General features: G+C 37.1%; 1 protein-coding gene across 12 annotated transcripts in view; it reads left to right on the top strand.

The window, feature by feature from the left end:
• GPD2 (glycerol-3-phosphate dehydrogenase 2) overlaps positions 1-15,713 on the top strand; it is a 200,401-nt gene that overhangs the window by 128,177 nt on the left and 56,511 nt on the right. For 10 of the 12 annotated variants that reach the window (XR_002173826.3, XM_073807699.1, XM_073807700.1 and 7 more), the window contains 3 exons: positions 4,765-4,889; positions 6,391-6,488; positions 7,500-7,663. Coding sequence is in view for 11 of the 12 variants with exons in the window: in XM_073807699.1 (XP_073663800.1) it covers positions 4,765-4,889; positions 6,391-6,488; positions 7,500-7,663 (387 nt within the window). In the remaining variant the exon portion in view is untranslated. Of the gene's footprint in view, positions 1-4,301; positions 4,398-4,764; positions 4,890-6,390; positions 6,489-7,499; positions 7,664-15,713 lie in introns of those variants that run through there. The other 2 variants (XM_019922789.3, XM_073807704.1) reach the window with 2 other exon arrangements.

Here is a 15,713-nt window from a genome sequence, read left to right as displayed (position 1 = left end):
ATGTGATTACATACATGCACAGAAAATGTGAACATTTTAACACCCGAATGTCAACTGTGGTTATCTCTGAGTAGTGTGGTTACAGGAGGGTTTTATTTTGTTCTCTTTACTTCTCTGCATTTATTATATTGAGTGTGTTTGCATGCATAAGATAATCAGTAAAAGGTATTAAACTATGCTTCTGTTCTATTTCATGTTGTAAAAGTTAAATGTCGTACCATTCCTCCCCTTAGATAGTAATTATCCCTCTGTATTCATCCAACTGTCTTGATCCATGAATTGGTTTAGTTGGAAGTGCCTGGCAGCTAGACATTCCCGCTCAGGGCAGAAAAGGCAAGTCTGTGAAGAGCTGTATTTCATTCACATCCCTGACCCCACCCAAAAGGTACAACTTTAACTTCAGAGATGGGCTGAGTATGACTGAAAGGTAGATTTCAAGTGGACTCTCTTCTTCTGCTATAACTAATCTTGTTCTTCCACCAAAGAATTTCAGAGTAATCTCACTCCAAATATTAATACTTTACCACTGCAGTGAAATTCATGAGAGTAACTACGAAAAGCAATCAATTATAAAAACAAAAAATCAAATAATCATACCACTCCCAAATGTTCTGGTTCATCTCAGCAGTGATAGAACATATTGCTTTCCATAAAAAGTAACTTCTGAAAAGAAAAGAAACAAGCAAAAGCTATTCCTTATAAAATCTTGAACAAGTTTAGTGAATTATCATACACGTACAGAGGCCAGCCCTTCACTGGTGGGCATGTGGGGAGGTCATTCTTTCCACTCTGAGGAAAGATCTTCCCCAGTGCCTCACATCCAGCTAGGCACAGTTGCTGGAAGCCTGGATGCATTATTTTCGGTCTCCTTCAAATTTAATTATTTTACCTAAGATGCAAAATGTTAGCATTGAATGTCACTTAAAAATACTGTTCAAAGACAAATATCATATGATATTGCCTATATGTGGAATCTTAAAAAAAATGGTAAAAATAAACTTATTTACAAAACAGAAAGAGAGTCACAGATGTAGAAAACAATCTTATGGTTACCAGGCGGGAAAGGGATGGGGGAGGGATAAATTGGGACACTGAGATTGACATATACACACTACTATATATAAAATAGATAACTAATAAGGACCTACTACTATATAGCACAGAGAACTCTACTCAATACTCTGTAAGGGAGTGCAGAGTACTCTATGGAAAAGAATCTAAAAAAGAGTGGATATATGTATATCTATAACTGATTTACTTTGCTGTACACCTGAAACTAACACAACATTGTAAATCAGCTATACTCCAATAAAAGTTTTAAAAAAGTACTCTTCATTCTCTTTGAGAAGATAAAACAGTGCTCTCTCTTCACTTCCTTGCTTTATACTGAAACAAAACAAAACAAACTAAACTCTTATTTTCAGACTGGAGGTGGAAAAAAAGTTTGGATTTTTGAGAGGTGAAACAGGAAGGAACATCTTAGGTAACGGAATCATGCAAGATCATTATGACTTTAAACAATTTCATTGTCTTTGCTGTAGTCGGTTAATCAGTTAAGGCAAAAGCGGTTGTAACTTCTAATAATGTCTTGATTTTGCAGTACTTTCCTCCTTCCTCATTCTATTATTCTCATCCAACAAAAAACGAGAAATCCAGAACGTTTAGCATAAAAGCAGTTGAAATTTTTAAAATGTTTTCTTTTTAAGGTTTCAAAAACTTTTGGTAATACTTTTAGGTTACATGGTACTTTAATATATCAATTTAGCTATACATTTAGAGACTAAATTTTTATTTTTTATTTTGCTCTGGAAGGAGCAGTATCACTTCCCTTCAGAAGTTCTGGTGGGTAGCTTGACGATATGACACTGGAAATAATGGGACAAGAAGAAACAGCCTGGTTTGACAGAGAAGCCCATTTTAACTTTTGTTGGTATTCACTAAGGTTTTTCACATAAGTACATGTGAATAACTTTTTTAAATGTCCAATTCTTGCAAAAGCAGTTTTGAGGCTTTAAAGTGTTAGCTCTCACTTAAATATCCTGAAATATCCTCCTGAGATGGCTTGCTAATTCCTAGAGTAGTTGCCTGCCTCACACTGTGTCAGTTTGGGAAAGAAAAAAAAACCCATCCTGATAACACACACCCATAAAATTCTCTCTTCATATCACTCTCCAATTACCGTCTTCTGCCTTCTGAGGCTAGACTCTCTATCGCCCCCCTCACGCTGTGTGGTTCCCCTAGAAGGTCTCCCCACACTCCAGGCCCTGAGTGACAAGCAGACCCTAAATAAGCTGGGCCATTTCAGTCATTTGCCTTCTCTTGCTTAAGCTGATCTTTGCCAGTGATAATTCCCTTGCTCCTGCCCTCTACCCATCTGAACACATCCTCCTCTGTTGACTCAGCCTTTCTCCAAGACCCCATCCCAGATACAATTAAAATAACTACCTTGGCTGTAGTTATTGTTCACACAGGGAATTGTGTCACAGTCTCTCACAAGCTGCAGTGCTTCCTAGCAACTCACATGGAGGTTGGCAGGATTCAGATCCTCACAAGTTACTGGACTGAGGCCTCAGTTCCTTGTGACCTGTTGACCAGGGGCTCTGTTGGTTCCTTGACTCAGAACAAGACAGGTTGCTTTATCCAGGAGGAAGTCGCAGTCTCTTGTAACCTAACCATGGACGTGGCCTGCCACCATCGTGGCTGTATTCTGTTGGTTAGAAGCAAGGCACTAGCTAAGCCCACACTCCAGGGTAGGGGATTACATACTAGGAGGTGGGGCTAACTGGGCACTAAGGCATCTTCTCCCACAGGCTGTGGGTACCTTTGGGCAGGTAGGAGCCATAGGCTGGATGGGAAAGCTGCTTATCCCCTCTCAGTTTTATGTCCCTGCCTCGAATGGTGTGGGCATCTTAATGCCATGACTGATTCCAAGACTGGAAGAGAGGTGTGTTCTAAATAATTCAGCTCTTAAATGCCATTTGAAAGTCAACTTCCTCATCTGATCTTCAACTGAAGAAAAATGGTATATTTTAGTACTGGAAGAAGAACTCTCTGTGTCGGACTTACTAAGAAAAGGTGATAGAGCTCACCAAGACGGTGCATTGTAAGAGAGATTGCAAATGTAATCTCGACTAAGCAATTTGGGGTTTATATCCTGAATTTAATTTTTGACTCACTTTAGGATAAAGAGTCCTCTGCATTTTCAAATGCAGCACCTATGAAACTGTGCTTCATTTTGTTCACTTGCCTCTCTGGGTTGGGAGCTGCTTGACAGCTTGGTCTATGTCTATTTCATTTCTAACACCAGCACTTTACCTGGCACTTAGGCTCTCAAAAAATATGCACTAATATGATGTATTTTTCTGTGTGTTTAATACATCCTGTACTAAATTTACTAAGCATTGCTAGAGTTTTCATAGTTGAGAATTTTACACATCTTTTTCTGGCATAAATGCTTAAAAAGAGTGACCTGGGTCTATGATATCTGTAATTTCTGTGTTATTTTGCTAGTTCATTAGAGCATTAGCAGTTTTTGCCCTTGAATCAAAGTTCTCTACTTTTCTCTCCACAGTTTCCAAATATTTTGTCCTTTTGAGTCAAGGGAATTGCCCTGATTTTATGATGACATTTGGGTACGATATTTAAACTGTTAGAAGTTATAAAAACGACCCTTTGGTATTAAATGTAATAAATGGCTCTGAATTGAATACATGCACAAGTTCTCTTCTATGAGCTTTGTGAGCCCAAACTGCTCCAGTTACATATTCTCATTGTAATTGGATTCTATGACATTCTCTCATCCCCCAAGAGTATGGCAGGCCATGAAAATTTCTTCTGGCTTGGTGCTGATGTATACTTCGGGTCTTTTGAAATTTTGGATTTCATATCTAACTAGTGTATGGAACTTGTAGTAACGTTGGTCCTCCCAGCCCTGAAGAGGCAGGGGTGTCTCTGCAAGAAAACAAAACAAAACTGATTTCATTCCCAAGAGATTTATTGCAACCCTCAAAGAAAGCCAGGTTGGGAGGGATGATTTTTAGAACTGACTTGTCTTTGTCCAGCCTCACCTTTACCAAGAATATTGTCTTTTCTTTACTCACGGATACTCTGTACTGGGTTCATTTGTCCTGGCTTGTGTTTTTCTTTGTAGTTCTACAATATTGTGCTTGCGTGTCTTCAGTTAGACTGTAAACTCCTCAGCATCAGAGGTTATTCTCTTCTTTCTTCTTCTCTTTCGATATCTTTGATCTCTTTTCCCATTTTATACCCACTTTCACACCACTCCAGAAATAGGAACCGGCACATAGAGGGCTAGTCTCGATTCACAGTCGCTGCATCAGAGTTGACTGGAGTCGAGAGGCTGGCACATGTCTGGACTCTCGTAGTGAGGGATGAATGTGAGTTCCAGAAGGCATCGGTAACAATACTGAGTTAACTCTACATGGTTAAAGATGGGTGCCAGACTCCCCTTCGACCCTCGAAACACACCAGTGTATGTTACTGCCCTGATATTGCACTGTAATATTTTCTAGCTGTGATTCATTCACAGTTTAATATGCTTCTAGTTCTGGTTTGACTTTTCCCCCAGGAAGAGACTAAAATCTCTTCATTATAATATAGACAGCGTACTGCACTTGGAATACAAATTTATCCATGTTCAGAGTAATTTTTCTTGTGACTGTCTCTACCCTGGAGAAGTGCCTTTAATGAATTACATACAAATTGTGTAATTTAAGAAGTTAATTTGGTTTTCTGGTTACACAGGACTAAAAACAGCCCTTGTAGAAAGAGATGATTTCTCATCAGGGACCAGCAGCAGAAGCACTAAATTGATCCATGGTGGTGTGAGATATCTTCAGAAGGCTATCATGAAGTTGGATATTGAGCAGGTAATTGTGTATGCTAGTTGTTAAACAAAAATTGCGACTGTGCTTTTTTCTACCCAATTAAATCAGTTTTTTTTTTTTTTTATGGCTTTTAACATTCCTTCCTATTGGAAATACCTATTTAGTGTATTCTGCTGGAGTGTCTTTCAGGAGAGGTGTGCCATTTTTTTTCCTGTAGCATTATGTTTATGGGTAATCAGGGGTTTTTTCTACACAGGCATGTCAAAGTAGCAGATTTACAAAATCACTTTCGGATGTGTGACTTTTTTTTCGTGGTACGCGGGCCTCTCACTGCCGCGGCCTCTCCCGTTGCGGAGCTCAAGCTCCGGACGCGCAGGCTCAGCGGCCATGGCTCACGGGCCCAGCCGCTCCGCGGCATGTGGGATCTTCCCGGACCGGGGCACGAACCCATGTCCCCTGCATCGGCAGGCGGACTCCCAACCACTGCGCCACCAGGGAAGCCCTGGATGTGTTACTTTTAACAATTGTGATTGTTTTGTTTTGTTGTTTTCCCCGCCAATGGCCACCAAATTGCTACTTCCCAAGCAGTTTCAAGGGAACTGTGTTGTAATACATGAGGAATATTAAACTGCTCCTCTTAACTGCAGATGCAGTCATACTGCATATTGTCACTGACATATTCTTAAGGAGAAGATGATCTGAGTCATGCTTTTTTTTATGTCACACTCTGTTGTGTCCAGTCTGCCACCATTTGAAAACTGCCAAGGCAGTGTGGAAGATGACATTTCCCAGAGGAGTAAAAAAAAAAAAAAAAAAATCAACTGAACTCCCTATCTGCTTTTCGTACATGAAAAACACAGCAGCACTTACTTGACATTGTCAGTTTTGAATCTGTCCCCTTTTCTTATGTGTCTGTTTAGCATCGTGATGGATGTGAAGAAAAGAGCATAGGGTTTAGAATCAGATGACTTGTGATGTGTTTCAGCTTATTTATTTAATTTCTATGAGCTTCGGTTTTTTTCTTTGTAAAATTAGTATTATGATAGTAATGCGGGGCCTTCAGAGAGATGTAATGAGGACTAAAGACAAAAGCTTTTTAATGATAGTCTGTAAAATACTGTGCAACTCTTAAGTGTCATCTCTGCTCGGGCTAGTGGAGGCAAGAAGGAAACGTTTAACATGAATCTGAACAATCTGTTATCTCTTACATGAGAAAATATAATGGGGGACTGAGAAAAGGGACAATACAGAGAATGCAAGATAAATTGTTACAATAATCTTGTAACTCAAGTCAGGAAAATATCTTACACCTGGGAACTCTGACAGCATGTTTTTCTCCTATGCAAATACAGTTTAAGGTTTCTAAAAAATCTTTCAGGTTGACAGCATGATGTATTATTAGAAATTTGATTAGGAGGGAGCTATCCTTGCTCAGAGGTAGAGAGGTTTCTGTGTATCAATCAGTTGGCAGGGTGTCTATTTGCCATTTGAAAATATTATGATCTGTTATTGCCAAACTAATTTTCTCTGTTTTGCTTTTCAGTACAGGATGGTAAAGGAAGCCCTTCATGAGCGTGCCAACCTACTAGAAATTGCTCCCCATTTATCAGCTCCGTTGCCTATAATGCTCCCAATTTACAAGTAAGCCTTTTGGTATCATCTGTATACTCTTTGCTTATCTGAGGTCAATAGAACAAAGTTTTAATGAAAATAGTTCCTCAATGTGTATTTCTTAATGTAGTTTTAATTAGTCCTAATCTTTCATCCTTTTAAAATATTTTCCTTTGTTGCATTTTAAAAAGTGTGACTTTTCCTGTATTAGTCTCTGCTGACCCACCTCTAAGGGCTAGCTCTTGAAGGCAAAGGAGGTTGTGTTCTGCACTTATAATTAGTAGTTTTTTACTCCAGTTTCTGAGAGTATATACAGGAGCGACTACATTTGCACTGGGGAACATAAGAGGGTCATTTGCAGACTAAAATGCAGAGCCAGAAAGAATCCTGCTGCAAAATCTGAACTGACATATATCAACTCCAAACCCTAAGCCATTTTGTGTCATTTTAAATTTCCGAGTTAACCAAAACTGAAATTTGGTTTGGAGGTGTCAAATAATCAAAAATTATTAAACCCAATTTTATAAATGTTGTTAGAGCTATCCATCAGGTTGACTTAAGATGGAATACAGGTGGTAGGAAATACAGAATTATGTAACTCTGCTAGCTGCATGAGTCTTGTGGGGCCTGGAAGCAGATTTTATAATTTTTGTCTATATTTTATCATAGATTTCTTAGGACATCTTAAGCCAATGATTCTCTACCCTGGGTGTACATTAGAGTCACTCTGATCTTTGCCCTAGTCTAGTTAAATTGATCCCTAGAAGCACGAGGGCCAGGCATCTATATTTATTTTTGATGCTCCCCAGAAAATCTAATATGCAGTCAGGTCCAGAACCACTGCCTTAGAGATGATCCACTTACTTTTATAATTCAGCTGGGCTGTTGTCAGAACAGGCAGGCCCTTCTCTTGTTTCTTTTGCAGTACACTTCTAGGTATACTTTGCTTTTCTTAATAAAAAGCATCTTGTATCTTAAAGTGACATTCTATAATGTTATACTCTGTTTCTAAAGAAACCTTTTCCCCTATTTATGCTGTAGGTGGTGGCAGTTACCTTACTACTGGGTGGGAATCAAGCTGTATGATCTGGTTGCTGGAAGTAATTGCCTGAAAAGCAGTTACGTCCTCAGCAAATCAAGAGCCCTTGAGCATTTCCCAATGCTCCAGAAGGATAAACTGGTAGGAGCAATTGTCTACTATGATGGTATGTGATTTTTTTTTTTTTTTGACAAGATACTTTTCTCCCACTCGTGACCCTTACAGCATATTCTTAACGAGACAGTTTTGCCTCCTAATTAATGTTAATCTTACACAACACACAAACGTACGTGCGCACACTCCACATAGTGTTTTGCTTTTAATATTGCTTGTTTTTGCATATTCCGTTTCTTCTTTGATTTCGACTTTGTATCTCATGGTTGGTTTGGTCCATTTTCCATCATTATGTATTTGGTCACCACCTTCATGCCGTTTAATTTGTTATGTTTGCCAGTGAACACTTGCCTTATGAATATATTATAATGTTGAAAGCAGCTGAGGATCTGTTAGGTTTTCTAGATGAAACCTCTATTTTCAAGGGGTTATAAACCTAGAGAAAAATGCCCCTGGGCTGAAATTGACATGTTTGTATTTCGCACAGGGCACAATTCTTGAACATATAATTTATGTGAGAAGGTAGATGAACATTGCATCTGTTAAACCAGTCCCTCAGGTTTTAATGCTTATTTTATTGTTGTTAGATGTTTTCTAACAGTGACATTATCTAGTACCCATTGGCCACGTGTTCAGTGTTCATTCTTTGTGTTTGTGTGTGTGTGTGGACAATACAATTTTGTACACTTTTATTTGAAGGAACTAACCACTTAATATATCTCCAGATGGACCACAATACAATACAAAACAACACAGGAAAAGCCATTTGTGAAGTTTTACTATAGTTTTAAAGGGTGAATGGATTTTAAAAGTAGTCCAAGGATGTCTATTTATAAAGAAATAGCTGGACACAGATAATTATACATGTTCAAAAAGTCTTAGAAATTTTGTGGCACAAAGGCCCAATAGGGTCAGTGAGGTTTTTTTACCCCTACTATGTGATCTTTTGTATTTAGTGTTAGATATCTAAACTCTTAACATGAAGAAGTGTTTTTGTTGTTTTGTTTTTCCAGGAGACTTTGATATTTATACTTCATAACATGGGATATCCTTAAGGCTACCCCTACCTTTTTTTCTTCTTCTCAGTGTTAGGTTTCTGAATCAATTTAGCTGTCTTTCAGGCTTTCATATATGAATGCAAAATGTGTACGTGCAGATGGGGCAACGGGGATAAACCCAAGAAGATGTGTTAGGAGCAACAATATTAGAAAAATGTTAAGGGTCTTAGACAAACATTAAAAGCTGGAAAATTCACAGTTTACAGTGCCTTCCAGCATCTAAACACCACGGGGTGGGGGGCACTTAACTACTTTTTTGGTGCCCCTGACTGAGCCTACATGTTAAGGGACAATCTTAACTGTGAATATTCTTTCTCTGCTTCAGACCCTTAATGTTAATCCACTGTAGTTTGTTGGGTGACTATATTAAAGAGGTTTTTGATCCAGGAGGAATAAAAAGGCATTCTGCAAATGGCCCCCTGCCCATCCTGACCTGAAAGTGTTTGTGCCCTTTGCCTCTTAGTTTCAATCCCTCCCTTGCAAGCTCTCTCAAGAACTTGGCCATTTTCTCTACCATGTGATATATTGAACACGAACTACTTTTATTTATTACTTTTATTTTTTTAGCTTGTGCATATCTGAACCCCCTTGAGAGGAATATTAGTGGCTGTCATATCTGAATTTGTGCCATCTGTGTTATGTTGGTTTGATATTGTTATGAATTATAGATTCTTAACAATTCTACATGGAGAAACCAAGGGAAATCTGTGTCATATACTGCAGGAGAAGCACTATCCTATTAGAATCAAGAGGAAGAAGAATTTCTTTTATCTAGAATTGGCTTTCATAGCTTGTTACAGGTTGCAAAATTAGGAGTTTAGCTATTGAAAAGTTAAAAATTATTATTTAAAATAATTTCAGTTTGATATTTGAAAATTGATTGTGAAGCCCAAGTCTTGAAAAAGTAAAAATAATTCTAGTCACTGGAAATAATTTCTTTTTAAATCTTGTTCTGAAATGATGCAGGTCCAACTACGTCATGCCTGAGGCAAGACAAAACAACAATGTGAAACAGTGTAGTTCTATGGTTTCACAGCTGTATTCACAGATAGGGCAACTTTTGTTAAAGCTAATGGTGTGATGAACAAATTAAATACCAATATAGAAATAAGGTAGAAAGGAACATATAGTAAAGGAATTAAATGTAATAAATGTGTGCTCAGAGAAAGGAAGGGATGGCTCACCCTTCAACCAGAAAAATAACATTATTATCCTGCTACCAAAGTATTTCAGAGAGGAAAATATACTTCCTAAGCATATACCATTGCAATTGAAGTCTAAACATTGTCATTTATAAGATAAACATTTCTTGACAACAACAACAGCAACAAATACTCTTCTTCTTAAATAATCATTATGAGAATGTAGTAACAGTCTCCCAAATGATTTCAAAATGCATTTGGGCTACACAAAATAACTTTTTTTAACTTAAAAAAATAATTTATTGAGGTGAAATTTACATAACATAAATTTAACCATTTAAAAGTGAACAGAAATAATAATTTTTATAATTCCCACCTTGGGAGAATCTTGATCATAATGAAAAAGTGGCACAAGTAACTAAATGAACTTTTAAAATCTACAAGAAATTTTGCCAATTAACAACTCTGATTAGTTATCCATCACACAGTTACTTCAGTACCAGTGAAAAATGAAAAAATAATGGTGTGAAAATATAGTCAGACAGACTACTAAACATCACCATTAACATGGAGGGACCAGTGACTGAGTCCATCTTTAAGATTCTTTCAAAACTGAGATGTTAGGTCTGTAAGATATTCCCTCTGAAGTACAAAATGTACAAAGGTCAAAAAATTTTTCTTAATTATTCATGCAAACAGTTTATGCTAAAAAAAATAGTGATGATCATTGCATAGGATTAAGGCAAAGTCTTTTCCTCCACAGAAGTCCACAAAGGGAATAAGATAAATTCCACATACATTTTTTTTTACTTTTTATCTTTTTTTTTTATTGAGGGATAATTTACATATAACATTATGTTGGTTTCGGGTATACAACATAGTGATTCAATATTTGTGTATATTGCCAAATGATCACCACAGTAAGTCTAGTTAACATCTATCACCATACATCATTACAAACTTTTTTTTCCATATGATGAGGGGTTTTAAGATTTCTTAGCAACTTTCCAATATACCATACAGTATTATTAGCTATAGTCACTATACTGTACATTACATCCCCAGGACTTATTTATCTTATAACTAGAAGTTTATGTCTTTGACCACATACTTTTAAATGTAGTAATTATAGTGGCACTTCTGTGCTTGGCATAGGTACGATCCATTGCCATATTTTGTTAAACTCTGAGAAACAAACTCACATATGTGGAGGAATAACTACCATTTTTTTCAGTATAGACAAAGTAAATGTCAAATTTCTCAGAAAGATCCATTTGAAGTGAAAGTTGGGATAGGAAGTGACACACTAGGTTATTTTTTCTTCTTATATTCTGTTAGAGAAAGCAATATAGTCGCCTCACTGGTTTTCTGCCTGAGACGTGTCCTAGTATTTCCTCTCTGCTCCTTTCCATATCCTACCAGAGATCCACCAGCTGGACCCTGTCCGTGGCCATTACCACTGATCAGGGGGTCTCCACGTAGAGAGTGTTGTGACTGGTGCAACTCTCCCACGTCAGCAAAAAGTATTTAAGGCACGACAGGCTCGGGTGACTTGGCAGGCTGTGAGGTTATGTGAGCCAGCTGTGGAGGGCGAGCCAGTTTCCTCAGAAACTTACTTGGGCTTCCTCCGTCAACTTTACTTCAATCTCCCTGCTCCCAAAGAAGATCTTTGGTGCCATTCTAGTTGGACTTCAGTCATCCAATCCAGTGCACAGAAAATGAGACATAATTAAAAATCATTAAATATTTAAAACCATTAGATACCCCCATTAAGCTTCTGTAAGATGAAACTGGAGAACAAAATTACAGCTTTAAATTCTTCCCTTTGAGAGTCCAGGCGGTGACAGAGAGAGATGTCTGTTATTTCGTACCCGATGATGCCCTTAAGTATTCCTTATGCACATATGAAAATAGCAACCTACGAGAAATTACATTGGCTTTCCTAGTGTAAATAGAAGTTGGTTACAGCCATGTTTCAAAGGGGGAATTAAAGCCCAGGTTTCACTAGAATATTCATGTTTATTCCAACCTAAAACTCACAGCATACAAATAGATGAATTCAGCTCGTGAGAGAGCAAAGCCAATTTAATCTCTGGCTCCCCTGAGGTAAATGCAGCTCATGGTCCTGCCCCCACCCCCCCCCCAACCTCAGCTATAATCCCTGGCTCCTGGAGGTAAAAATGCACTGAAGTGAGGAAAATTCTGCAGCAGGATATAATGATCCAAAATGACAGGGACAATAATGACAATGAATTTCATGTCTCCCAGTCATGAGCCGGAGATGCTTGACTAGGCTGACTTATACAATTAAATTGTTACAGGTACAGCAGGAGATGCAGTTAGCTGTGAGCTTTGGGGAATGAGGCCTCTGGCAAAAGGCATATTGTGGAATCCAGACTCTTTTGTTAGGAACAAACTATTATTCCTCTAGGCATGCACCCGCAACCATATACGTCAATAAAAGAAAGCCTGGGTTAAAGACAAGTCTTTTAAGGTGTTGATTTTATCTACTTTGAAAGCTTAAAAAAAAATCAATTACCCAATAACATAAAGGTGATTTTTTTTTTTTTAGTCTTATGTTTTCATTTTTGTTTTTCCATTGAGTTCTTGGAACATAAGTCAGATATAAAGATGGTGCCTTTAATCCTCATTTACATTATTCGCAAACACAGTTGTTGAACTACAATTGGGTATTATCTACTTTAAATTTGGACAGACACATTAATTTCTTCAGAACAGAAATAGATTGAATACATAACTGAATAGTGTGGACTTACAAACAAAACAGCAGTACCATTATGCAAGTTCATCTCTGTGTTTCTTAATGCAGTTCTTGTGAGGTTGTTATGGTGATTCTAAAGTGGTTGTGTGAGCAGCCTCCTGGGTTGCACAAGGCCATCCACTGGGGGTAGGAAGAACATATTAGAACTTTTCCTTAGACCTGTTTCTAGCAAATTCCTTAGAAATGTCTGTTTTTACATATGGTTTAAACGTCTATAAGTACAATAGTACAGGTAAGTAATTTATAAATAAATAACCATATTGGAGTTATATGCTGACATTTACTCTACTTCTGTAATACTCAACTTGATTTTTCTTTTTTGAACCACTGGGTTAGTAATTTATCATCATTTTAAGTCTGTGTCCCAGAGAAACTCTTATGTGTGGGAACCAGGAGATATGTACAAAAAGTTTATTGCAGCACTGGGAATAACTTCAAAAAGAGAAATAATTCAAATATCTATCAAGAGACGAATAAGTAACCTATAGTATATTCTCATAATGGAGTAAAATAGAGCATTGAAAGTGAATGAACTAAGCTAAGCTGAACTCATCCTGAGTTCAGTCTTAGAAAAGATATGTTGAAAGTGGCATGATAACTTGTCTCACAGTTGTAAGCATCACAGTCATACTTGGAAACTGCTTTCCAGAGTACCGTAGTGTAGTGGAAGCAGTCAATAATATGGAAGTAGATGACTTAGGATTGCAAACTTTATTGAGTCACATTACACATCTATGAATTTAGGCTTATAATGTTTTGCTCATGAAGTGTTTTGAGCTTCAAATGAATAATAAATGTAAAATAACTTTATAAGTATAAAATTATTTAAATTTTAATTGTTTTATCTGGGTCAATTTTATGCATATTGTATCGACCATCAGACTTCAACTTTTCACAAAAATGTTCTAAAGCGAAGCATTGGTTCCACAAATGTCCCTTGTATATTTAAAATTTGCAGATTCTTCCAGAAAATTTGCAAAACATTCTCAGGAAAAAGGAAAATATTGTGCATACAAACATGCTTCACATAAGTATATAATGTTTGAAATTTAAGGGTCAAAGAGCACATTTTAAAAGAACTTCCTCTAAAATTATCCACTTCTTAGACATGATTTAAAACCTATTTGTTTTAGTATTTTCCCTGTCCACATGCAGTTTTACACTTATAAATTAAGTGAATAATTTTTATCTTGATTTCCTACTGTCAGCTTTTCCATTGTATTTCTCCTCTTGTTTTCTGTGAGTTACATAAATGAAACTGACATTATTGCTCATATAGCAGGCATATATTTTACCCCCGAATGCTGCCTTTTTGCTATTCAGTGTATCTGGATACCAACAAATGCTAAATGAAGTTTGACATGTACCCCTAAGAAACAAAACTTATAAATTGTGGCTCCAAAGGAAACCTTGAATAAATAGGACACATTTGTGTCCATCCAGGCTAACATCCAACATATGCTTTAGCTTCCTGATGATGAGACAGGGCAAAATAGCCTCTAGGAAAGTTTGCAATTGTTTATTGCTCACTTGACCAGCATGTATTAAATACCAGGCTTTTATTCTCTTATAATTAGTTTTTTTTTTTTTTAAGAAAATCAAAAGCATACAAAAGTAGATTTGATCAGGTGTAGTATATGAGATAGTAATTCACATTGTACTCTGCATATAAAAGCTTAAAAACAGTGCTAAAATTCACCAGTAGAAGGGTGTGTAGTGTATATGGTGTTTGAACAAATAGTTCTGGTGGGTTCACAGCAAGATACTTACCTCTCACACTCTTGTTGCTCAGTTGACCCTTTTTAAAAAGATGCAGGATCAAAGGCAAAAGCAAGTGTATCCAAAATCTCCATGCCCTCTTTCCTCCAGTTTATGCCTTCATCCAAAAAATCTTCATGGAATTTCCATTTTCTAAGCACTGTACCTGGTATTAGGGCTAAATGCACTAAGGACAGAGTTCTTAGCTTTCAGGTTTTGAGAGAGTTCACTGCATATATTCCAAATATTGGGCCAAACACATGATCCTTACTTCGAATAATGTTTTGCATTTGTGTAGCAGAGTATGGTTTTCAAAACATTTTTTTCCCATAAATTGTCTTAGTTGATCAAACTCAGCATATACACTGGAATGAGATATCATGATCCCTATTTCCCAGGAGAAGGGGAAGCAAAGTTAAATATCTAGATCAATATTTTGGACATGTGGGGATGTGAAAGTAATTTTTTTCCTTGGCTAAAAAAAAAAAAAAAACTTTAAAGATTATAACATCATGGCTTCTTTCAGCTAGCATTAGGTTTTAAGTCCATTATATACTTTAACAAAAAATAGCCAAATATTGATAGTTCAACAAATTATATGCATTTTTACTAAGACATATGCAGAAGTAATGAGAATAATAAAATGAACTTCCAGTTTCAACACATAAACTCATGGTTTAATTTCATCTATACTCCTATTTGCTACCCTCCAGCCCCCAGATAACAAATATTTCATCCATGGATGTTTTGGTCTGTATCTTTAAAGTTAAGAAGTTTCTTTAAAATACAACCACACTTAAAATGTTTAACAGTAATTCCTTAAGGCCAAATACCTGGTCATGATCACATGTCAACTATAGTGTCGTTACCTTAATTTGCTCCTGATTAAAAAATAAACCCATAAAACAAACAAAATCCTAGTTAAGGTTTATATATACCAATTCATTCTTTTTATAATAGGTTTCCCATCCCTTCCCTTGTTTCCTCATGGTTTTGTTTAACAGTTCCCCCTGTATTTCCCGTACATGTTAGACTTGTCCCATTAATCTGTTGCTGAAAAAAGAAACAACACCCAAACTTAGTGCCTTAAAACATCAATGGACTCTCGCAGAGTTTTGAGGATGGATGGGGTTAGCTGGGTGTTTTTCACCTGGGATCCCTCCTGTCGTTGCAGTGAGTTGGTGGCTGAAGCTGGAGTCTTCTGAAAGCTTTCTTACCTACATGTCTGGCTCCTGGGCTGAGAAGGCTGGAATAGCTGGGGGCTGGTCTTGCATCTCTCTCTCACTGTGGCTTTTCCACACAGCTGGGTTGGACTTTTACATAGACTTCTTATGTGGTGCCTGGCTTACCCCAATGAGTACC

This window comes from Tursiops truncatus, chromosome 7, assembly GCF_011762595.2.
Source record: "Tursiops truncatus isolate mTurTru1 chromosome 7, mTurTru1.mat.Y, whole genome shotgun sequence".
NCBI lineage: Eukaryota > Metazoa > Chordata > Mammalia > Artiodactyla > Delphinidae > Tursiops > Tursiops truncatus.
The sequence above is the reverse complement of the archived record's forward strand: the minus strand, read 5'-3'. Positions and strand labels throughout refer to the sequence as shown.